The 24,299-nt window shown below is 39.3% G+C and overlaps 1 protein-coding gene and 1 long non-coding RNA gene across 2 annotated transcripts; both read right to left on the bottom strand.

Annotated features, from left to right (window-relative positions):
* Nucleotides 1–4,197: 4,197 nt before the first annotated feature.
* Nucleotides 4,198–8,208, bottom strand: LOC144663987 (uncharacterized). The gene is made up of 2 exons (XR_013572711.1): nt 8,169–8,208; nt 4,198–5,936 (listed from the first exon to the last, which is right to left on the bottom strand). It is a non-coding gene; the product is annotated as an uncharacterized LOC144663987 (long non-coding RNA).
* Nucleotides 6,270–8,163, bottom strand: LOC144662057 (uncharacterized; the record flags this gene model as incomplete). Its single annotated transcript, XM_078522790.1, has 1 exon — nt 6,270–8,163. A coding segment is annotated over one exon (771 nt), but the record flags the coding sequence as incomplete, so codon positions are not given.
* Nucleotides 8,209–24,299: the final 16,091 nt, after the last annotated feature.

The following is a 24,299-nucleotide window of genomic DNA, read 5'->3' as shown; positions in this document are numbered from 1 at the left end:
ATTACACCATGATGTGAAAACAGGCCCCATCTTGGATCCGCCATCTTGGATTTCATAATTTTTCCAAAACGTTAGAAATTGCCTAAAATTACTAATAAGTACTCAAAATAAATAAAACGGTGCAAAAAAAAACTTTAAATGGTGAGGATAATTGTATCAAAGTTAAATTTCACTAATAGAACACAAAAGTTACAATTTTGAAAAACATTTCTGTCAAAATGCCGTTGCCATTGTAACGTCAAATTCCCTAAGATGATGACAATAACATGACAATAATTCTGTCCGTACCGCTCACTCAACTAATAATAATAATAATAACATTTATTTACCCTCGGCTTGATGGGGCTGATTAGGCCCCTAGCAAAAGTATGCTAATGTGCATACTTTTGATCTGGTATCTTTTGATCTACAACTGATCTGGTATTCAACATATTAGGACATAAAGCAGAATTAAAAAGGGGTGGACAGAATTCAATTTGTCACCGTCTTAGAATGATCAAGAAGTAACAACAACAGGATGCATGCCAATTCTTCAGGCTCCAGCACATGAATTTGACACCATCAATACCGTTGTAAAAGGTGTATGCACATATCCGCCGCACTGGGACCGTCAGCATACAGTTAAAACAGTAGATCAGACTCTGTTCTGTAAGCTTGTTGAGCTGAAATGGGCAATGCTTGAGTACCAAAAAGAACTTGTTATACAGCTAAGGGGTCTTCATACATCAATGTGCTTCCTCAAGGTAATTGGAAACAATACGAATGGATCAGCCTTAGTGGAAACATGGGTCAAGAGTGGAATTCTTAGTCCAAATACAACCAAGCATGTCATGTATGGAAAGCCTACAAAAAAGCAATGTGCGCTCACAAGATCACACTGCAGTCAATGTAGCAGCTGCTGATGCCTTTCCTGCTAGATTGCTTCCAGAAATCGTACCCGGATGTCTTCTTCTTCTTCTTCTTCTTCTTCTTCTAAAAAATTGTCAATTTCACGTTTTGGTGAAACTTCATAGAAATGGACTCTATCCTCCTAATTCTCACACGGGCTCATAGAGAGGGAATATGGGATCTGTACTTGCAAGTTTCCGCCCGATGTTGCCATATTTTTTCAGGTATGTTCATCTCTACTACGCAAGATGGGGATCAGTCTTGAAGAGTTTTAGAGGGGCAACCTCCTTATCAAGGCAATGCAAGTAAATTCATCCAGGTCAGTGCTAATTACAGTCTTGAATGGCTTAATGGGATGGGGAAAAGATCAGGAGGGATCATGAACATATCCAAGACGTCATCAGCATTGAGCAGAGCGGCACAGTTCTATAACGTTCTGTCACAGGTTGTTGATACTAGACACACAATGTTTGGATTGAGCCAAGGAGTTTTCCTGCAACAAGTCTACTCCTGGTAGGAAAGATCGTGGCAAGAACGATGTATCTTTATTGCTCGCTATCCTTAAGTAGTTTAAAGTATTTTCACCACCAGAAAATCAAACCTTTCTTTATAATTCTTGGTGCAAATGTTTCAAACTGTGTCTCAACAGCAGCAAGATGTATCATCAAAAATGAAATTTTAGGACACGATGCACAAGAATAACGCTCCAACTTTCGATAACTTTCACGCCTTAGCATTGCCTATAAAACTAATTGCTACTGTATTGGTCCAAATGTTGACCTGGTTATGTCATCACTAAACAAAACAATGGAGCAAGTCCTCATGTGGTGTGTTAGAAATCAGCTAACTATCCACCCAATTAAAATTGAGGCAATGATAATAAGAAAATCCTCTTTTGTTGGGCCTATACCTCCCCTCTACTTCAACACTGGCCATATCGACCTGGTTAACTATACCACTTGCCTTGGAGTTAAAATCGACAATAAGCTGACATGGTCTGTGCACATTGACTCAGTAAAGAAACATTTCACGCAGAAGGTTGGAGCGTTGAAGAGAATGAGAATCCTCCCCAAGAAGGCTCTCGAGGAAATATACTTTAAAACAATTATCCCCAGTGTAACATATGGAATCTCAGTATGGGGAAATTGTTCTCCTTCTGCACTGAACTCTCTACATCATATTCATGCAAGAGCAGCTCGTATTGTGAATAACCTTAATTCAACGATGGCAGATGACACATGTCTCATGAAATCCGATTGGCTGCCCATCTCCTACTTCTATAAAAAAATCCGTACTGTTACTTATGCACAAAGTATATTATGAAACAACGACCCAGTCAATATGCGAACTGTTTTCTAAAAGAGTAACTTCTAGATCTTCTCGTGTTCCTAACCAATTTAACATCATTAGATTTAAATCGGAGACTGGCAGAAACACCCTACAATACAGAGGTCCTGTAATCTGGAATTTTGTAAATAGATTAGTTAAAGTACCAGATAATTCTTATTCTTTTAAACAAATTTTACATAAACATGTTAAAATTATAGACAATTTTTCATTTGACAAGGGGGCAACAGTAGTCGCTAATAAAAAGGATGATTTTATATATTTTTAATTTTTAATCTATTATATTTTTAATGATGTATGTAAATTTAGTGTGCTAGTTTTAAATTTATAAATGTAATTCTTAATTTTTAGTATAGTAGGTCCACATCAGCCCTTTGGCTGCCTTTTTACCCAACCTACTCATCAAATAAAGTATGTATGTATGTACTTTAATTTCACCTAAGATACATTTAAAGCAAAAACAGCACAAATATAAATTAGTTTAAGGCAAAGATATAAATGACTATTTCCTAATAGCGAAACCTCCAAGGAATGTTTTCGTATTTTTTAAATGAAACCGTTTCTTTTTATAGACCCAATGAAGGTTCCATAACGGTATAGATAGGTATAGATTTCAGCTGTTTGTTTAACTCTTACCCGCAGTTGAACGGCTTATAAAGCCAACAGTATTTAAAGTGATACCATGACCAAAATTTTTGTTTTTGTTTTCGTCTTTTTCTAAAGTCAATTTGTTCAATAAGTCTATATTTAACTAGCGCGCTAGAATTTAGAACGTTGCCAGCGATAAAAGCCTTGAAATATCTTGCCGAAAATCGTGGAAAACCCGTCCGCCATTATTCGGACGTCTAAAGTGAGCCAGCGACTGTACTGAAAAGCGGATTTACGCATGAGTTGGATCGTGACGTCATATGTGCATCGTCGCTTCGAGCTTCGAGTGTTCCAAGAGAGAATATACTGAGAATTAACAGGGTTATAAAAGATATTTTCTTTGACAAATTCTTCGTCTTGTTTGCCCGGTGGCGAAACCGAAGAGAGCCGCAACGAAGAGACATTGCAATTTAGTGGTATCGTTTCTTATAATGAGAATTTAAAGCCGTTTGCCGTCGGTCTAAAGGGCAATGTTTGTATGCAAACACTTCAATATTTATTTCATTCGATGAGGTTTTGGCGCTGTATGCCTACAACGAAGCTGCCGTCTTCTTGTCCAATCGAAGCACCGATCGAAGAAGCCTCGAAGAACGAAGAGGAACGGCGATTCAGGGACTACATACGTTTGAATACATGGTATGATGAGAAAAACGTAATTGAATAGTTAGGATAAAATGCCTGCAATGTTTGAATTAATAGAGCTGGATATACATGTAGGTTGCTATTGCCGTTTGCGAAGGATTGAAATGATCTTAACTGTTGTTTTCATTCTTGTAATCTATCATACACGCCATGGGCATAAAATCTATCTCAGCTGTTTATTCCGAAAAAAGCTTTATAAACATGAAATAATGTAAAATTTATACGGAAAAATTAAAGTCAACAAGATGGTGCAGGTGATCAATGGATTTAGCTCCTTGAGTTTTATACAGTTTTACCTTCCTTGACTACAATACAGGTAATAAACCTTTTTAAAACTAAGTGTTTTAATGGGTGATAACACTTCAGACATCCAGCTTCAGCCAGCATTCATTATTCCTGTTTCTTAAAATAAGAAAACCATTTGAACGCTGTATAGAACTTCCTTCACTCTATTTACTGATGTTATGAAACTGGCCCACAAGTAGCAGCAAAACTGGGCAGGAGTAGTTTTTCTTATTCATTTCACCCATTTGTTTTCCTCTTGGCGCTGTGATATTTTTTATAACAAGACATTTTATAACAATATAGGAAAAAGGATAAGCTATGCGCGATCAAGAGCTCTGCATGGCGTCGCACTCGTTTGCTGAGGGCTACTTAATGAAACACAGAGTCTTTGGTTGGAGTAAATTTGGCCACCCAAGGTGACGAAGTTTATTTTCAAGATCTGCCGATATACACTTAACAAATATCTACTCAGCAAAGGTGGGGGGAAAACCGCCATAGAGCCACAGAAATGTGGCACCCCCACCAAGACAGCGCAGAGCTCGACCGAAATTTGATCGGAAAGTTGCAGCCCTTGCGTGACCAACTTAACAGACCAAATGGAAAATATATATTATATAAAAGGTAATTGCAAATGCTGAATGGTAATTATATGTGAAAGCACATTGACTGTCGTACCTTCAAATCTAGCAAAGAAATGTAACTGTAATAAATTGCCGTGATCATGCATGCGGCGATGCAGCCCCTGTCTGACCATCGTCGCATACACGAACGGTATTTAAATGGCGTGAAATATTATGTGATACGGTAATACTGAAACCCAATGGTACGGTGCGGCCCCTGCCGACCCTTATCACGACTTACAGGCTTTGATATACACAAACAAGTGTAAACGACACCATAATAAGAAACAAGAACTGATTGAAACGTTCTACATTATAATATACCTAAAAAAGAAGCATGGCAGCCCGTGACTGACCCATGTTCAAAATGAGATACCTTAAAATATAGGGTTTCTAATGTAAACTCGGAAATGTATGGCAGACCGTTGCTGACCCATACAAAACAGAGACTAAAATAGGCAGTTGAAACGCTATGCAGGGCAGCCGTGACTGACCCCTGCTAAATTTAGATAGCTTGTAAAGTAGAATTTCTTATATAAAGTTTAAAGGCATCAGATTTCCATCGACCAAGAGCTCGGATCTGTGCGTCGGAGAAACCTTTGTCTGCCGCGAGGCAGGCCGCTCCTATGCGAAAGCTGTGACTTTTATAGCGTTGTGGGTCCAAACCGCAGAAGTTTAAACAGCGCCTAAGTTCTGTATTGAATTGGGTAACCAGAATGGGACTATTGTCGAGATGACAAAAAAGAGGACCGGGCTTATCACCTCGCATTTCACAGTACTGTAGCAATGACTTTACCGGACAGAATTGTAAAGTGTTGTCGCCCGTGATAATGATATCAACAGGGCGGTTGTTTATATTGTGTTTAAAGTGAGTAATGGTTATCTTAATCGAGTGGATCTTTCCGGCGGATTTTAGGAGCCGCAGGTTATCGTATTGGATGACCGCATTGGAACGCGCGCTCTTGGCCGCTAGTTCACTGATGCGAAAGAAACCGTAGAAGGCTGTCAGAAACATAGCAGAAAAAAGAACACGCTGGGCTGCCGATGAGTTGGTGCGTTGAAGAGAGTTTACGAGGTCATGTAGTATGGGTTTTGATATCGGTAACCTAACATCACTAGATTTCCGACGACTTAGCGAGGTTAATAGTTTTTGGATTAGAAATGCCTTTGTGGGATCACGCAAACCTTTCATCTTATGGACATAGCCGATGGCCGATAGATAAGAAAGAATGGTCGCAGGCGACAATTTTTTACCGTCGAGAAAGGAAATGAAAAGCGCCAAAGAGGCGGTGGACAACGGCAAATGTACTGCGTCTGTCTTATAAAATGTTGCGTGAAATTCTCGAAATAGTGTCCACGCTCTACGATAAGATTGACACGAACCAGATGATAATACAGAGCTCAATAGACTCTCTAAGTTGGCAACCAACTCGTCGGCAAAAGGTTCTCGGGCACAATGGTCGGCAATTTGTCCGCCTGGGGTGAAAGTTCCTTGAAGCGTGCTATCTGAAATCGGGAAAGACAATCGGCCCGAGTGTTGTTAAGACCGGGTATGTGACGCGCACGAAATAAAATGTTATAACTAAGACAAGTCAAAACTAAGTCGCGAATCAATATCATCACTAATTTGTGTTTGGATGTTTGTTGATTGATGATACTAACCAGCGCTGCGTTATCAGTAACAAACACGATACAGTGGTTGGCCATGTGGCGACCCCAAATACGCACTGCGACGGTAATCGGAAATAGTTCGAGAAAGGTGATATTCAAAGATCGCCACGTATCAGGAAAATGGCCATAGAACCATTTATGGTTTAAAATAGCGCCATAGCACTTGGATCCGGCCGCATCTGTAAACAACTCAAGGGAAGGAGAGGTGTTCCAAATATCGGACAAGAAAAACGACCGGCCATTAAAGTCGGTTAGGAATTTTAGCCAGACCTCCATATCGTGTTTGGTTTCTTTACCAAGCCTAATGCGATGATGTGGGCGACGCACCCCAACAGTGAGATCAATCAAGCGGCGAAGAAAAGCACGTCCCGGGACTATGACGGAACATGTAAAATTTAATAGGCCTATTAGGGACTGTAATTCTCGCAGAGTGACTTTACGACGTTTTCTGAAGCTTTCAAGCAGTAAGCGGCATTTTTGAAGCTTATCTTCCGGCAAACGAGCTTCTTCTTTTATTGAATCGAGTGTTATTCCCGCAAACTGGATGACTTGAGATGGGCCAAAAGTCTTTTCGTGAGCAATCGGCACGCCAATGTAATCACACATGCGAAGAAAATTGCATAAATCATTTTGACATTTATCTTTGGTACTTGCGATAAATAGAAAATCGTCAAGTATGTGTAACACACTCGAAGCGCCAAATCGGTAGACCGAAATCCATTCCAAGCAAGAACTGAAAGCTTCAAAAATTGCACACGAGGAAGACAGTCCCATAGGAAGACAAACGTCAAAATAAAATTGATTATCCCATTTCATGCCAAGTAAAGGGAAATCGGACGGGTGAATTGGAATGATCCTAAAAGCAGATTTTATATCTGTTTTGGCCATGAAGCAACCAGCCCCTAACCTCTTTATAGCTGTAATTGCATCAGAAATTGACGCATAGCGAACCGAAGAATTCGCGTCGGGAATGTGATCGTTTACTGATGTACCAGGCGGGTAAGATAAATGTTGAATCATACGAAATTCCGAAGGGGCTTTTTTGGGGACAATGCCTAAAGGGGAACAGACCAGATTTTGAAATGGAGGGCAAGAAAAAGGACCAATGATTCTCCCGGCCTCGCATTCTTTAGTCAATTTGTTGAGCACTATTTGAGGCTGTTCTAAAGCGCTTTTAAGATTAGGTGATTGCAAAGCGTGCCTTTCCCCGACAAAACCGACTTGAAAACCAAAAGTAAAGCCTTTAACCAAATAAAGGAGAAGTGAAGCGTCATAGCCGCTGAGAAGAAAATTAAGCCGATCCACCTTTACGGGTGTTACTGGCTTGTGGCGCGATATTAGAAATGTTGGCTTTAACGGGGCTTCCTTTTTGTTGACTGAGTGCACACTGTGTGGCAGGGTGTTTTGAGCCACATTTGAAACAAACATGCTCAAACCGACATCCGTTGCACACCTTTCCCGCGTGGAAACGCCAACAAGTGCCCTTGGGAAATGACTGAGAGCGGAAGCGCATTGGTCCTTTGTCAGAGGGAAATTGGGTTTTTGGACGAAAATTCGTTACAGCCTTGAGCCACAGTTCCCAGTGGATGGCATCCCAAGGATACTGTTCCGGGGCTGATTGCCTGATGAAACGAAATTGTTCGTCATAATACAGCCAATCGCCTGGTTTGGCGGCGATATCACGAACAATTTCGCAGTACTTCATGAGCTGGGGCGTGTCATTGGCCTTTTTCTCTGAGTAAATAGCCACAAATATGTTAAAAGCGGAAAGCCACTGCTGTATAGTGTGAACTTTTTTAACTGATTGACTCGGTTCGAGGGTCAATTGAGGGCGGGTTGACTCACCATCCGAAGAGGCGAGGGTAAAAGAAAATTTTTGATTATTTGGTGAAAAGGAGAGTAAAGCCCCGAAATCAATATACTCATGGGACCAGATTTTGGCTTTGATTTTGGAGCTCACTCGACTGCTTAAAGGGACGGCTACACTAGAAAAAATTTGCTTGGGTGCCCGCGAGGCTAGCCCCGGCTCAGCTAACGTTAAGCCATTTGTCGTACTTGGTTGCGTACCTTGGGTTATCCCTGCCAAAGAGACGTTTACGACTTCGTCTACCACGGACTGCTCAGTTGCAGAAGCGGGTGTGGTACTTTGTACGGTTTGTGTCTTTTCCCCAAGGGCCTCAACCACGGCTTGCTTCACCGCCACGGAAATGGAAGCCGAAAGGGCTGTTAAATTTACTGCCATGTGGGGCTGTTCTTGCTGTTCTTCCTGCCCAACTTCGTGCCTCTTGCTTTTGTCCGGGCGGGTTTCTGCCATCTCCGACAAACGTGGACGTGCCCGTTTTGCATTACTTCGTGTTGGGTAGGGTCGCTTCTTAGGCGGCATGACTTAAAAAATGAAAATTATGTAGATTAAAGGAAAAGCCGAAGGCTGATTGCCACAGGTTTCCGTTAAGATAAGATAGTAAAAAGGTACCTGACAGGAAACTGAGATTGTGGTTGTAGATTAAGGAAAAAATGTGTCATAGAGGAGCAGATTGAAAGTTGAGCCTTCAGATAAATGATAAAAATGTGTTCGATGGCAGAGAGGCGAGCTCCCCGCATGAAAAGAAATTTCGAGCCACATATATATTGAATAGGACCTCAGTGTCTGGTTGCAGAATACTAAAGTGCATTGAGGACACACCCAAATCGGGCGGCCGAGTATGATTGCACACTCATAATATTCACCAGAACACTAAAGGAACATAAGGCCAACGCCAGCATTCAAACAATTCTGCATAAAACAGATATCAGTTATACAACTGAAAGGGTGCAGCCATAATAAAAACGCTTGCCCACAGATAAGGGGCAGCGAAACATTAAACTGAAAGGCTGTCACAGTAAAATATCAAAGGCATGGCGAGGCACGTACTAAAATGAGGGCTCGATGTTAAAATTCGTTAAAATTCATCAAACAGGAATGATAGGGAACAGGCTCAATGACTCCAAGAATGCTCCTCTAAGACTACGGTAATATTTTTTCTGGCCCAACGAATTTAGATGCACACCATCTCGCGCGTAAACGTTCTGAGTTGGGCGCCAAAAACCCCTATGGCCCCAGAAAAAAGCGTACGGTATGTCCTCCAAGACTACTCTGAGATACTTAGTCAGAAGCTTGGCTTTACGGTTGAACGTTGCCGCGCCCTGACGCATAATAGTCTGGCACACGAAAATGAGGTTAACATTGTACACATCATGCAATAGTCTTACAAAATCATCAATGTTAGAGCCAACGTGTGCGGGGTCAGATGCCGTTAAATCGTTTGAGCCTAACTGCAGAATTACGATATCTGGGCAGAAAGACTTAACGACATTTAAATCGTGTTGGATAGTTTTGGCAACCGTACGGCCACCAATCCCGTGCCATTTAATCGTAGCACGTCGAGAAAGCTGAAAGTCAGCGCTATATTTTCGGGAATGGCCCGATATAAAATGGCTCAAAAGGCGAATAAAAGAGTCCCCAAGAACTAAAACACGTGGCACGGCCATTATTAACTAGAAAATTAAAGTGAAAAGTGTACTTGCCTTAAAGAATTCACTGAAAAATTAAAAATTCACTGACAGCGAAGCGATGTGACCAGTGAGATGGTGCGCATCTAAAAGGGGCGAGTGCAATGTAGAGCACACTTAAGAACTGTGACATCCCGAGGTCGGTTGATCGTGATTGGTTGGAAACTCAATAGTCATTTTACGTCAAACGCCTTAGCCTGGGGGCGACTGCCTTCAAGGATGCCTTGTCATAAAATCCCATTATGATCTTGTCATAATGGTTTCTTTTATGATAAAAGTAACTGAAACAATATATGCACAATATGGGAACAAGTAAAATAATGTTAATGGTATAAAGGTTTAAGTTCATAAACGGGAAAACCTGGACCTCGAACAAACACTGGGACCTTGATCAAACGTTTCCAGTTGTGAACCGGCATTTAAATGAAGCCCGCGTTGAGTCGGGGTCTGGCGTCTACTCAAGAAAATATGGTATCATATGCAATATGACAGTGGCTCTTTCTAGAGAATATCACTGGTAGTACATTGTGCATCTGCAGTATGTGTATGTACTTGAGTTCAATTTTGTGACTAATCGTGTGTCAACTTAATGTGACTGTAAACAAGTCAGCTCCGTATACCACCCTAAATAAACAGACGCCCTATTGGAGACAGTTTTCTCCTTCCATAAGGGGTTAATTCCCATAAATGTGCTTCAAAATTGCTCCCTTGATGCAAAAAGGCAAAGTCTGCATGCAAGCCTTCTAGTTGCCCATCAGGCCAGAGCATATCTTGGTTTAAGTAGGATTAAGTAACCTGGATGCGATGGAAGTACAATTGCATCACAGGTTGAACCTCCCCACTCCCCCACATCTATCAACTTTTCAACTTTATTGGTCTGAAAATTTTACAAATAAAAGAAAAAGAAAAGGACCAAAAAATTACATACATGTAATGACACTGGTCTGGGCTCACACCTGAACGGCTTGATTCAGAGTCTTGCGCACTGACCATTAGGTCACCGCACCTTAATCAATACAACTACCCCATTACTATCACAATATTATTATTTATGGTACAAGTTTGACTGTATTTATTGTCGGCTTCGCAGTTCTGTATACTCTTTAAATAAATACATATAAAATGGTTGCAAGGGTCCTGCGTGACCTCAAAATTACCCCCTTGTTACAAAAAAGCAAGGTCTGCATGCAAGTCTAGTTGCCCACCAAGCAAGCTTATCCTGGCTAAGTATGATTAAGCAACCAGGAGTATTTCTACTTCCCCCCTGGATGAGATTATATGTACCCCCTCCCCTCCCCCCTCCCCTCCTCACACCATCAATTTGCCGGTTCCCATTCTACACTTGCAGAGGAGGCACCATGAGAGTAGTCTTGCCCAAGAACACAGCAAAATTACACCAGTAAGAGTTCACACCTGAACCGCTTGATCCGGAGTCCAACAACTTACGCTAAGGCCACTGCACCTCAATCAATACAACATTTTTATTTATGGTACAGATTTGACTGTACTTGTGTTAGAAATTATGATGGATCAGCAGCCCAAGAGTTCTCTGGCACATTCACATGATTTATTGTCATTTATTCACATTCTCAACTTATGAACAAAAGGCAAAGCCAAAAAATAAATATATTGCAAACTTAACATAAATAGTAGCTAGGATTTCATCAGTGCTCTGTTGCACACAGCATAAGTGATTTCATTCAGCATTTCATTTTGTGGCTGTGTGTGCAGTTAAATTGCAAACAAAGAAATATTAAGCTATCCTTGACGACATGTAGTGATACCATGGAATGCTTTCTGTAGCTTATTTTTAAAAAATAGCAGGAACTAGGTTGGAGGCAATTTATTTGGTATAAAAATGTGCAAATATAGTGCAAACGGCTTAGAACCTATTTTCATCTACAAATTTAACTCTATCCAGACAGAAAGGGGGGAGGCGGGAGTGTCCGCGCTGACTTTGAACGCTTATATTAACTTTTTCAAGTTTCAACCGAACGCTGCCAAACTTTGCGAGTTTGGTAGGATAGGTTGTTGCTTAGGAAACCTGACGTTACAGTGGCAACGGCATTTTTAATTACAGAAATGTTTTCCAAAATTGGTTTTTTTTGTATTCTATTAAGGAAATTTAATTTTAATGCAATTATTTTCACATTTTTAGGTGTTTTTGCACCATTTTATTTTTTTTTGAGTAATTTTTCAGTAATTTTGGGCGATTTTCTGACCTTTTGACAAAATTATGAAATCCAAAATGGCGGATCCAAGATCGTGGATCCAAGATGGCGCCTGTTTTGACATCATGATGTAGTTGTCACGTGATATGACGTTATCATCCCACGTGACGTATAACTAAAGATAGATTCTCGGACCTACTATATATGCATTAAGTTTCATTGTGATTGCTTTAATATTCTGGAAGTTTCGGATAGGGTTCAAAGTGCAATGACGTCAATTTAGGTGTCTTTTTTGTGACGTCCTTTTGAGATTGAAGATCGGAACAAGATTTTTGGTAACAAGCATTATTAACTGCGCTGCGCAGTTCTTGCTCTGCAAGCGGTTTTTTTTTAACTGCGCTGCGCAGTTCTTGCTCTGCACGGGGTTTTATAGTTTTGTCGGTGACCAGACGCAGACCTCCACTCGGTCAAGATTGAAGTCACGCGATGTTTAGAAGCTACAAATCAGTAATAAATGGAAACATGTTCTCTTTTTTTGTCTTTACAAAAAATGTTAAGAGTGAAATATTCGATTTTGAAGCGTTTGACTCATGGAAAATGCTAAATTTCGACGCTTTCAAAGAGAAGTATAATTCAGCGGGCCAGAATCTGTGAATAAATACAGTTACGTTGGTTTAAAAGAATGTGCTGACATGGCAAGTTTCACTTTCGATCGGCTAGACCTCGCGTCACGTAATTTTTTAAAGCTATTATAAGCTACCTTTCAAATCTTTTCGAATCCGTTGGTCTTTACTAAACAAATTTATTGCAAAGTATTTCTCTTTTAAGGGTAATCTATTTTTTTGGGCCTGTGTCATTGAAAGGATTTTAGAGATAAAAAGAAAAATTCCTCTCACAAACATGCCCTGACTTGTACCGCTTACGTCATTCGGTATGCAAGGGAAATCCCCTCTGTTCTAAAAACAGCTTCAGCGTCAACGCTTGGGAATTTGGCCAGAATTTGCATATAAGAAAAATTATTAATCGCGGCTAGAACAAGTCAACCATGAAATGTCACACAGTTTGTCAGACGCTGCATTTTTTTGTGGGGGCTCTGCCCGCACATTGTCATCGACTGAGGGATTTATTTGTGTGTGGGTTTGCTTGTGTCACGTGGTCTTCTGCGAGAGATCCTGGGGATGAGTCGGCGGTCTTGTCGAGTAGGCCATATTGGATTTTGGCGTGTCGTTTCTTTGATTTCAGCTGTTCCTGTAGTTGCTTGTCATTACAGCAGCTCACGAAGTCATACTAGCCAACATTTCGTTTGGCTGGAAGTCTGTGCAGGTTGCACATCAATTCAAGAGGAGCTTTTACGCTTACGCAAGCCAATATTGAGAGCCGCAGAAACAGCACAATTTAATACATTTGTACTTGAATCAGTCTATATGGCTATATGTTCTGATATATGTAAATTATTCTGCAATGCATACCTACGGAGCGATATAATAAACAAACCATTTTAGTGCTACTGGTTAAAAAAGAAAAAAAAAAGGAAAAAAGAAAAAATTGTCCCCTCTGGGATTCGAACTCGGGCCTCTGGCGACCTCTCGTTCCTCAGTCAGATGCCTACCCGACTGTGCTCCTCTTACATTCTTAATGACGTCAGGCGAAAATATCATATATCAATGTAATAGACATTCCGCTGTTTATAATAATAATAATAATAATAATAATAATAATAATAATAATAATAATATCTTTTATTTAGACACGATAAATTTACAGCATAGCTGATGTGGTCGTGTTTAAGTTACCTAAGAAATAATCATAACAAAACTAACACTAAGATAAATACGAATACTAACTAAACTTATCTGTTATCATGTGCATCAAAGAAATGTTTGAATCACCTGCTGCTCATAAATTTTCAAGGAATGAATTTGCAAAAAATCGCAAAGATTATTTGCCGCAATAAATAGCAGCCTTAAGGTAATTGAATGTACTAAATGAATTCACAAAAAAGAAGAATCAAATTTGAAATTATCAAGCCCCCACACGTACGCATCGCGGACCGATTTTTACAGCCGCCTATTCGCTGTTTTCACCGTTCCCATAATACATCTTGTTTACCCCCCAAAATTTTTGCATAAGCATTGTTTTCAATTTCTCTTGGGATTTACAGTAACGTGCAATCGTCCCCAGAGAAATTGAAAACAATGCTTATGCAAAAATTTTGGGGGGTTATTTAAATAAAACAAGATGTATTATGGGATCGTGAAAAAAGCGAATTGTAATACGAAACCGAAAAGAGGGGCAAAATTTTGACCTGTTAAAGAGGTTCAAAAATAGTACTAACAGTATTGAAACTGCGAAACACTGCCATTGGGCCAGTTTTCAGTTTTATGCAAATGGAGAATATTGCCGAAATTCTCACGGATACTTACGTTCCTGGCGTGAAGCCAGACGTACTTATATATTGATCTTGCAGACCCAGGGGCAGTTGTTGTAAACTACCGCCTGAAAATTTATGACACAGGTAAACTTAAGACTTGGGACGCTTTACAGAACAAAAATATAACAATGGCCGAACACTTCCTTCTTATGAGTATTTTTGACACTATCCCGTTGGAATGGAAAGCTATTTTAAAACAACAGTTACAAATAAATATAATTCGCGCCGACACGAACGATTCTGAAGACGTTGTTTTTCCGACCACTTCGAAGGTGTTATATTGGGATCTTGTGAAGAAGATAGAAGCTGTTCCGACATCAAAACGTAAATACGAAGAATTGTTTCCAACAACTGATTTGCCATGGCAAGATATTTCCTAGGAGCGTAACTGTCTATTCCAAAACTAGAGAATTCCAGTATAAGTTATTACACAGAATTGTGTTCACTAATAAAGCCCTCTATAAAATGGGTCTAGTTTCTTCCTTCTTGTGCACGTTTTGTGGTAAATCTGAGGAATCCCTTGAGCATTTATTCATTCACTGTGAAATTACATCTGGCTTCTGGATTTCAGTAAAGGAATGGCTTCAAAACTACCTTTCTGTTGTTAATAATTTAAATGCTTTTAATATAACATTTGGGTTTTTTGGAAAAGATCTTCCTTTACTAAATCATATCATCATCTTATGTAAGCAAGTAATTTTTCAATGTCGAAACCTCAATATAAAGCCATCACTTTTATTATTGAAAGCCAGGATAAAAATAACTTTCGATTTAGAACTTGCCATAGCTAAACAAAACAAAAAGCTAAAAAATCATAACGAAAAATGGAAAGAGCTTCTCCCTGTTTTTCAACAGTAATTAAGAAATGTAGAGTTTATATTTTATATTTTGATGGACCTAATAGTTAGACACTTCTTGAATTTTTCGCATTTTCGTGTGTGTATTTTTTTCCCTTTTTCTTCTTTGTTTTTTCTATAGACTAAATGTAAGTAGTGTTAGTTTTCTTTTTCTTCTATTCAACAAATTATAATTAATTGTATTTTAGTAATGTAAGTAACTGTCCCGTAAGTAGTGTAAGTAATCTTTTTGTAAGTAGTGTTTTTTTTTCTGTAAGTAATGTAAGTAACTGTATCAATTGATTTGTAAATAAGCTTTTTCCTTTTTGTGTGTTGCAATTAAAAAAAAAAAAATTCCCGTCGTTGGTTTCATGGATCAGGATCGTGGGAATTGAATTTGGCCAGCATTAGCATATAGGAAAAATATTTAATTGCGGATGGAACTAGTCAACCATGAAATGTCACACAAGGTGTTTTCTTACCATTTTGTTTGTCAGTCGCAACATTGTTTGACGCAGGTAAAGGGAGGGTGATGCATTTTCTGTTCTCGCACATGGCTCCCATACAGTGATCACGTGACCAGCGCAGTTTTAAGCTCTAAGAGCTCTTGTTAACTGCGCTGCGCAGTTCTTGCTCTGCACGTCCTTTTTTTTTTTTAACTGCGCTGCGCAGTTCTTGCTCTGCACGTCCTTTTTTTTTTTTTTTTTTTCTCAGTGACCAGACTGATGCCCCCGCTCGGCCAGGCGGCTCGGGTCACGCAGTGTATAAAAGCCAGAAAACACTTACTAATAGGATATTTTCAAATGCTTTGGTCTTTAATAAGCATGTTTAGCGTGAGATGTCCGATTTTGAAGCGTTTTACTCAAAGAAAATGCTAAATTTTCATGCTTTGAAAGAAATATATATTTTAGCGGGTTAAAATCTGTAAATAAATACCATTACGTTGATGTCAAAGAATGCGCTGACATGACAAGTTTCACTTTCGATCGGCTAGACATCGAGTCACGTAATGTTTTAAAGATATTAATCAGCTACCTTTCAAATCTTTGCGAATCCTTTCGTCTTTACTAAGCAAATTTATTGCGAAGTATTTCTCTTTTAAGCGTAATCTATTTTTTGTCTGTGTCATCGAAAGGATTTTAGAGATATGAAGAAAAATTCCCTTCACAAACATGCCCTGACTTGTATCGCTTACGTCATTCGGTATGCTCGAGAAAAACCCCCGGGGGGGCACTCCCATACATGAGCTATATAGGTATGTGCCGCTGTGAAGGGTATGGTTTTCAAGCAGTTTAGTCTGGGATAGGGTATAGAAATCAGAGAGGTTTGGTCTGGAAAAGGGTAGCATTTGCCGGGAAACTAATTGGTGGTATGACGAAAAAAGTCCAAAATAGGAATAGAAACTCAGACGAGAAAGAGGATTTCCTAAACGTTAATAAAAACATCGCGGCATCGTTGTTGACAGATGGTTTTCCATTAACACACTGATAGTGATACAGTTCTAAAAAAATTCCAGTCTGGGATAGGGTAGGGATTTTCGGTGTCTAGTCTAGTATAGGGTTGCAAAAATCAGCTGAAAATGGTCTAGTATAGGGTAAGGCCTTCAAATTCCCAGCGGCACACCCCCACCCAAAAATATACAGGGTGCCCCCCCGGGGAAAAACCCTTTGTGCTTAAAACAGCTTCAGCGTCCGCGCGTGGGAATTCGGCCAGAATTTGCATATAAGCAAAAATTCTTAATCGCGGCTGGAACAAGTCAACCATGAAATGTCACACAAGGTGTTTTTTTATCATCACGTTTGTCACTCGCTACATTTTAACAACCGCCTATTGTAATACAGAAAGAGGGGCAAAAAATTTTGAATTGTTAAAGAGGTTCAAAAATAATACTTACAGTATAGAAACTGGACTGGAAAACATTGTTATTGGGCGAGATTCCAGTTTTATGCAAAGAGAGAATACTGTCGAAATTCTCACGGATACTTACGTTCCTGGCGTGAAGTCAGATGTAATGAAATTAATATTTGGGGCCAGAATCTGTAAATAAATACCATTACGTTGGTGTGAAGGAATGTGCTGACGTGACAAGTTTCACTTTCGATCGGCTAGACCTTGAGTCACGTAATTTTTCAAAGCTGTTATTAGCTACGTTTCAAATCTTTGCGAATTCTTTGGACTTTACTTAAAATATTCAGTGTGAAGTATTATGAAGCGTTTGAATCAAAGAAAATACTTTCATGATTTGAAAGAAAAATACGCTTCAGCGGGCAAGAATTTATATTTATTTACATTACGTTTGTGTCCTGGAATGTGCTGGCGTTAGCAAAGTTTTACTTTCACAAGGCACTGATCGGCAAGAATCAGGCAATGCTCTGAAAGCTTTAAATCTGCTACAAATGGAAACTAAACAAATCCTTTAAACTTAACCTACCATGTTAAGTGTGAAATGTTCGATTTTTAAGCGCTATGTATTTTAAGAGCTGTGTCATCTAAGAGAATTTCTGAAATCTGAAGGAATACCACTGAGACAAACATGTCCTGACTTGCAAGACTTACGTCATTGGTAAATAAATTCCCCGGGGAATTCCCATTCAGCAAAAAGCAGCTCTTGTGTTCTTCTCAAATTTGATAAATTACTTGCTCGAAATTTTTCATTTTCGGAGCGAGTTATTCAATCTTTATACGGAAATTTAATACAACCCTGGATGCTTATTTAAAAGATTTTTGGTTTCACGGATCAGAATCGTCGGAATAAAATTTAGCCAGCATTTGCATATAAGAAAAATATTTTATTGCGGATGGAACAAGTCAACCATGAAATGACACACAAGGTGTTTTCTTACCATTTTGTTTGTCAGCCGCAACATTGTTTGACGCAGGTAAAGGGGACAAGGGGGGCGGGATGTATTTTTCGTTCCCCTCACATGGCTCTCCCCTAGGGTGGTCGCGTGACCTGCGCAGTTTTAAGCTCTAAGAGCTTCTTGTTTTTTTTCTCAGTGACCAGACTGATGCCCCCGCTCGGCCAGGCTGGGGTCACGCAAGGTTTAAAAGCTAGAAAACACTTACTAATGGGAAATTTTCAAATGCTTTGATCTTAATAAGCATGTTTAGCGTGAGATGTCCGATTTTGAAGCGTTTTATTCAAACAAAATTCTAAATTTTCATGCCTCGAAAGAAAAATATATTTCAGCGGGCCAGAATCTGTGAATAAATACCATTACGTTGGTGTAAAAGAATGTGCTGACATGACAAGTTTCACTTTCGATCGGCTAGAGCTCAAGTCACGTAATGTTTTAAAGCTATTATAAGCTACCTTTCAAATCTTTGCGAATCCTTTGGTCTTTACTAAACAAATTTATTGCAAAGTATTTCTCTTTTAAGGGTTATCTATTTTTTTTTTGGGCCTGTGTCATTGAAAGGATTTCAGAGATAAAAAGAAAAATTCCCTTCACAAACATGCCCTGACTTGTACCGCTTACGTCATTCGGTATGCTAGGGGAATACCCTTTTTTCTAAAAACAGCTTCAGCGTCCGCGCGTGGGAATTCGGCCAGAATTTGCATATAAGAAAAATTATTAATCGCGGCTAGAACAAGTCAACCATGAAAATGTCACACAAAGTTTGTCAGACGCTGCATTTTTACAACCGCCTATTGTAATACGAAAACCGAAACAGGGTCAAATGAATGTTGAACTGTTGAAGAGGTTCAAAAATAGTACTAACTTTATAGAAACTGCGAAACATTGTCACTGGGCCAGTTTTCAGTTTTATGTAAATAAGGAATACTGTCGAAATTCTCGCGGAAACTTACGTTCCTGGCGTGAAGCCAGACGTTCTTATGAATTGATCTTGTAGACCCAGGGGCAGTAGTTGTAAACTTTCGCCCCAAAAATCCCGTCGTCCCGATAAGCGATTTTTTGGTTTCACGGATCAGGATCGTGGGAATTAAATTTGGCCAGCATATAGCATTAGCATATAAGAAAAATATTTAATTGCGGATGGAACTAGTCAACCATGAAATGTCACGCAAGGTGTTTTCTTACCATCTTGTTTGTCAGTCGCAACATTGTTCGACGCAGGAAAAGGGGATAAGGGGAGGGGGGGTGCTTTTTGTGTTCCCCCCACATTGCTCCCCTAAAGTGCTCGCGAGACCAGCGCAGTTGTAAGCTCTAAGAGCTCTTGTTAACTGCGCTGCGCAGTTCTTGCTCTGCACGTACTTTTTTTTCTCAGTGACTAGACTGATGCCCCCGCTCGGCCAGATCTCAAAGTCACGCAATGTTTAAAAAGCTATAAATTAGTCACCAATTGAAATTTCTGCGAATAGTTCGGTTATTACTTAGCATGTTTTGTCTTAAGTGTTCGCTTTTGAAGTGTTTGACTGAGAGAAAATACAAAGTTTATGCTACGAAAGAAAAATATATTTCAGCGGGCTAACAAACTTTAGGTGATTACGTTCGCTTCAAAGAATGCGCTGACATGACGACTTTCACTTTCACAAGTCATTGAATAATATCGGCCTGTCACACAATGTTTAAAAGGTGTTTACCAGTTACTTTAATGGCAACTTTTCGAATCCTTTAGTCTTTACTTAGGAGATGCAGTGTGAAACTTTAACGTTTAAGCGTTTGTCTGAAAGAAAGTATTAACGTTTTACTCAAAGAAAATTCTAAATTTTCATGCGTCGAAAGAAAAATATATTTCAACGGGCCAGAATCTGTGAATAAATACCATTACGTTGGTGTAAAAGAATGTGCTGACATGACAAGTTTCACTTTCGATCGGCAAGACCTCGAGTCACGTAATTTTTCAAAGCTATTATCAGCTACCTTTCCAATCTTTGCGAATCCATTAATCTTTCCTTACAAAATTCAGTGTGAAGTATTTTGAAGCGTTTGAATCGAAGAAAATACTAAAATTTCACGCTTTAAAAAAATACGCTTTAGCGGGCAAGAATTTACATTTATTTACATTACGTTTGTGTCCTGGAATGTGCTGGCGTTAGCAAATTTTTACTTTCACAAGGCACTGATCGGCAAGCATCACGCAATGCTCTGAAAGGTTTAAATCTGCTACAAACGAAAACTAAACAAATCCTCTGGTCTAAACTTAGCATGTTAAGTGTGAAATGTTCGACGTTTTAGCGTTATTTAGCGTGACTTGCAAGGGTTACGTCATTGCTAAATTAATTCTCCGGGGAATTCCCATTCAGCAAAACATAGGTCTGGTGTTTTTCTCAAATTTGATTTAATTATTTGCTCCAATATTCCATTTTCGGAGCTGGTTATTCAATCTCTAAACGGTAATTCAAGACAACACTGTATGCTGATTTAAAAGATTTTTTTGTTTCACGGATCAGGATCGTGGGAATTAAATTTGGCCAGCATTAGCATATAAGAAAAATATTTAATTTCGGATGGAACTAGTCAACCATTAAATGTCACACAAGGTGTTTTCCAACCATCTTGTTTGTCAGTCGCAACATTGTTCGACGCAGGTAAAGAGGATAAGGGGGGGGGGTGGGGGTGCATTTTTTGTTCCCCCCACATGCCTCCCCTAAAGTGCTCACGAGACCAGCGCAGTTGTAAGCTCTATGAGCTCTTGTTTTTTCTCAGTGACCAGACTGATGCCCCGCTCGACCGGGCTCGGGTCACGCAAGGTTTAAAAGCTAGAAAAAACTTACCAATGGGAAATTTTCAAATGCTTTGGTCTTAATAAGCATGTTTAGCATGAAATGTCCGATTTTGAAGCGTTTTACTCAAAGAAATTTCTAAATTTTCATGCGTCAAAAGAAAAATATATTTCAGCGGGCCAGAATCTGTGAATAAATACCATTACGTTGGTGTAAAAGAATGTGCTGACATGACAAGTTTCACTTTCGATCGGCTAGACCTCGAGTCACGTAATTTTTCAAAGCTATTATCAGCTTCCTTTCAAATCTTTGCGAAGCCATTAATCTTTCCTTACAAAATTCAGTGTGAAGTATTTTGAAAAGTTTGAATCGAAAAAAATACTAAAATTTCACGCTTTAAACAAATACGCTTTAGCGGGCAAGAATTTTCATTTATTTACATTACGTTTGTGTCCTGGAATGTGCTGGCGTTAGCAAATTTTTACTTTCACAAGACACTGATCGGCAAGAATCACGCAATGCTCTGAAAGGTTTAAATCTGCCACAAACGGAAACTAAACAAATCCTCTGGTCTAAACTTAGCATGTTAAGTGTGAAATGTTTGACTTTTTAGCGTTATTTTTTTTTTTGGAGCTGTGTCATCTAGAGGATTTCTGAAATCTGATGGAAAACCACTGAGACAAACCCTGACTTGCAAGGGTTACGTCATTGCTAAATTAATTCCCCGGGGAATTCCCATTCAGCAAAACACAGGTCTAGTGTTTTTTCTCAAATTTGATTTAATTATTTGCTCCAATATTCCATTTTCGGAGCTGGTTATTCAATCTTTAAACGGTAATTCAAGACAACACTGGATGCTGATTTAAAAGATTTTTTTGTTTCACGGATCAGGATCGTGGGAATTAAATTTGGCCAGCATTAGCATATAAGAAAAATATTTAATTTCGGATGGAACTAGTCAACCATGAAATGTCACGCAAGGTGTTTTCCTACCATCTTGTTTGTCAGTCGCAACATTGTTCGACGCAGGTAAAGGGGATAAGGGGGGGGGGGGGGCGGCGCATTTTTTGTTCCCCTGACATGGCTCCCCTAAAGTGCTCACGAGACCAGCGCAGTTGTAAGCTCTAAGAGCTCTTGTTGTTTTTAGTAGGTCAATTTATCTAAGAAAACTCCTGTTACCAACTTTTACTTAACAAATAAAGAAGCCTAAAGGTGGATTTCCACTGACGCGTAAATATTTACGTACGTAAAACGTGCGTAAAAAAAGATACGTAGGCAAATTTCCACTGTCGCGTAAAAAGTAATAAAAAGCGTTTCCTTTTTACGCGCGTTGAACGTGCGTAAATGCCCGCCATACTGAATTATCAAGTTGGTGAATAGAGTGCGTGATTGTCGGCCATATTGGAGAAGGGAAACAATAAGTTGTTTTTCCTTTGGGAAAAAATCATTAACATTTTTATGCAAATATATTGTTGTTTGACTCTTCCAACATGGCTGTCATGAAAACACTTTGTACCAGACGCTAGAAAAAGAAATGCGTGAATATGACCAAGAGGCATTTTATAAATACTTCCGAAAGACACCATCAAGTAAAAGATGATTTGAGGCGACCTTCCCGGATTCCCGGTTCAAAGTCTACGTGACCTGACGCCAGGTGTTTTCTTTCGCTACTGCGTTCGTGTAATTTGGTTCTGTAGCCAGTTCTAAAGATTATTTCTTGAAATGTTAAGACTTTCTCGATGAGAAGTGTTTTTACATCTGAATGTTTTCCCAAGTAAATCGATGGGCGATTTAAAACAAAATGGTTTTCCACATGGTAAGTGGTGTCATGTGACGAAATCCAAAAGAATGATTGGGTAAATCGTTGCGTAACCGCAGGCAACCGCGAAAAAAGTTGAACTCGGTTCAAATTTTTTCAAAACCCCCAAAATCGCTACGCGCGTAAACGTGCGCGTTACGTGCGTAAATACCTGAAAAAAAACGTGGCATTGGAAATTGGACAACGTAAATTCGACGCACGTAATCGCGCGCGTAAAATTTCATTTTACGTACGTTTATAATTTTTACGCGCGTTAACGTGCGTAAACACAAACGCGACAGTGGAAATCCACCTTAAAGGTGGATTTCCACTGCTGACGCGTAAATATTTACGTACGTAAAACGTGCGTAAAAAAGATACGTAGGCAAATTTCCACTGTCGCGTAAAAAGTAATAAAAAGCGTTGAACGTGCGTAAATGCCCGTCATACTGAATTATCAAGTTGGTGAATAGAGTGCGTGATTGTCGGCCATATTAGAGGAGTGAAACAATAAGTTGTTTTTCCTTTGGGAAAAAATCATTAACATTTTTATGCAAATATCTTGTTGTTTGACTCTTCCAACATGGCTGCCATGAAAACACTTTGTACCACACGCTAGAAAAAGAAATGCGTGAATATGACCAAGAGGCATTTTATAAATACTTCCGAAAGACGCCATCAAGTAAAAGAAGATTTTAGGCGACCTTCCCGGATTCCCGGTTCAAAGCCTACGTGACCTGACGCCAGGCGTTTTCTTTCACTACTGCGTTCGTGTAATTTGGTTCTGTAGCCAGTTCTATAGATTATTTCTTGAAATGTTAAGACTTTCTCGATTAGAAGTGTTTCTACATCTGAATGTTTTACCAAGTAAATCGATGGGCGATTTAAAACAAAATGGTTTTCCACATGGTAAGTGGTGTCATGTGACAAAATCCAAAAGTATGATTGGGTAAATCGTTGCGTAACCGCAGACAGCCGCGAAAAAAGTTGAACTCGGTTCAACTTTTTTCAAAACCCCCAAAATCGCTACGTGCGTAAACGTGCGCGTCACGTGCGTAAATACCTGGAAAAAAACGTGGCATTGGAAATTGGACAACGTAAATTCGACGCACGTAATCGCGTGCGTAAAATTTCATTTAACGTACGTTTATAATTTTTACGCGCGTTAACGTGCGTAAACAAAAACGCGACAGTGGAAATCCACCTTAAGCCATGATTTATACTGTCATAAAACACGACGGGCATTTGAGAACACGAGGGAAATGTAGAAAACATGAGCCGTTACATTTCTCGAGTGTTCTCAAATGCTCGAAGTGTTTTATGACAGAATAAATCATGGCTTAGGTTTTTTTCTTTGATTTATGATATAGATTTTAGACACCGCGAGTGAAAAGTTTAATTTAAAATATGTACAACAAGAGCGAGTAAACAAAGATGAAAAGAAAAAAATAGTTTACGTGAAGATCAGAAAACTGACACAATTTCATTCAGTGTTCGACGTAAAATAAGGCTAAGCATTTTATGTAAGTTTGTTACCTTTCAATCTTGATCTTGTCTTTTTGAAATTTAATAAACTTCACCGACTCTGAGTGCAATTTCGTCTCAGCATAAACATGTGCATAATATAGTAGTCTTGATGACATCTGTCCCTTGCATCGTTCGACTTGAACAAGGCGTATAATTTCCAGAAAAGCTATTGCTTCGGATCTTCCCGTAAACCTTAATTGTTGTCCTAATTAAGTTCCAGCATGAATAGACGATTACAGATTAAAGAGGAGATTGTC

This window comes from Oculina patagonica, chromosome 8 (genome assembly GCF_052425735.1).
Source record: "Oculina patagonica isolate OP01 chromosome 8, crgOcupat, whole genome shotgun sequence".
Classification (NCBI taxonomy): Eukaryota; Metazoa; Cnidaria; class Anthozoa; order Scleractinia; family Oculinidae; genus Oculina; species Oculina patagonica.
Note: the sequence above shows the minus strand (reverse complement) of the source record. Positions and strands in the feature narration are given on the sequence as shown.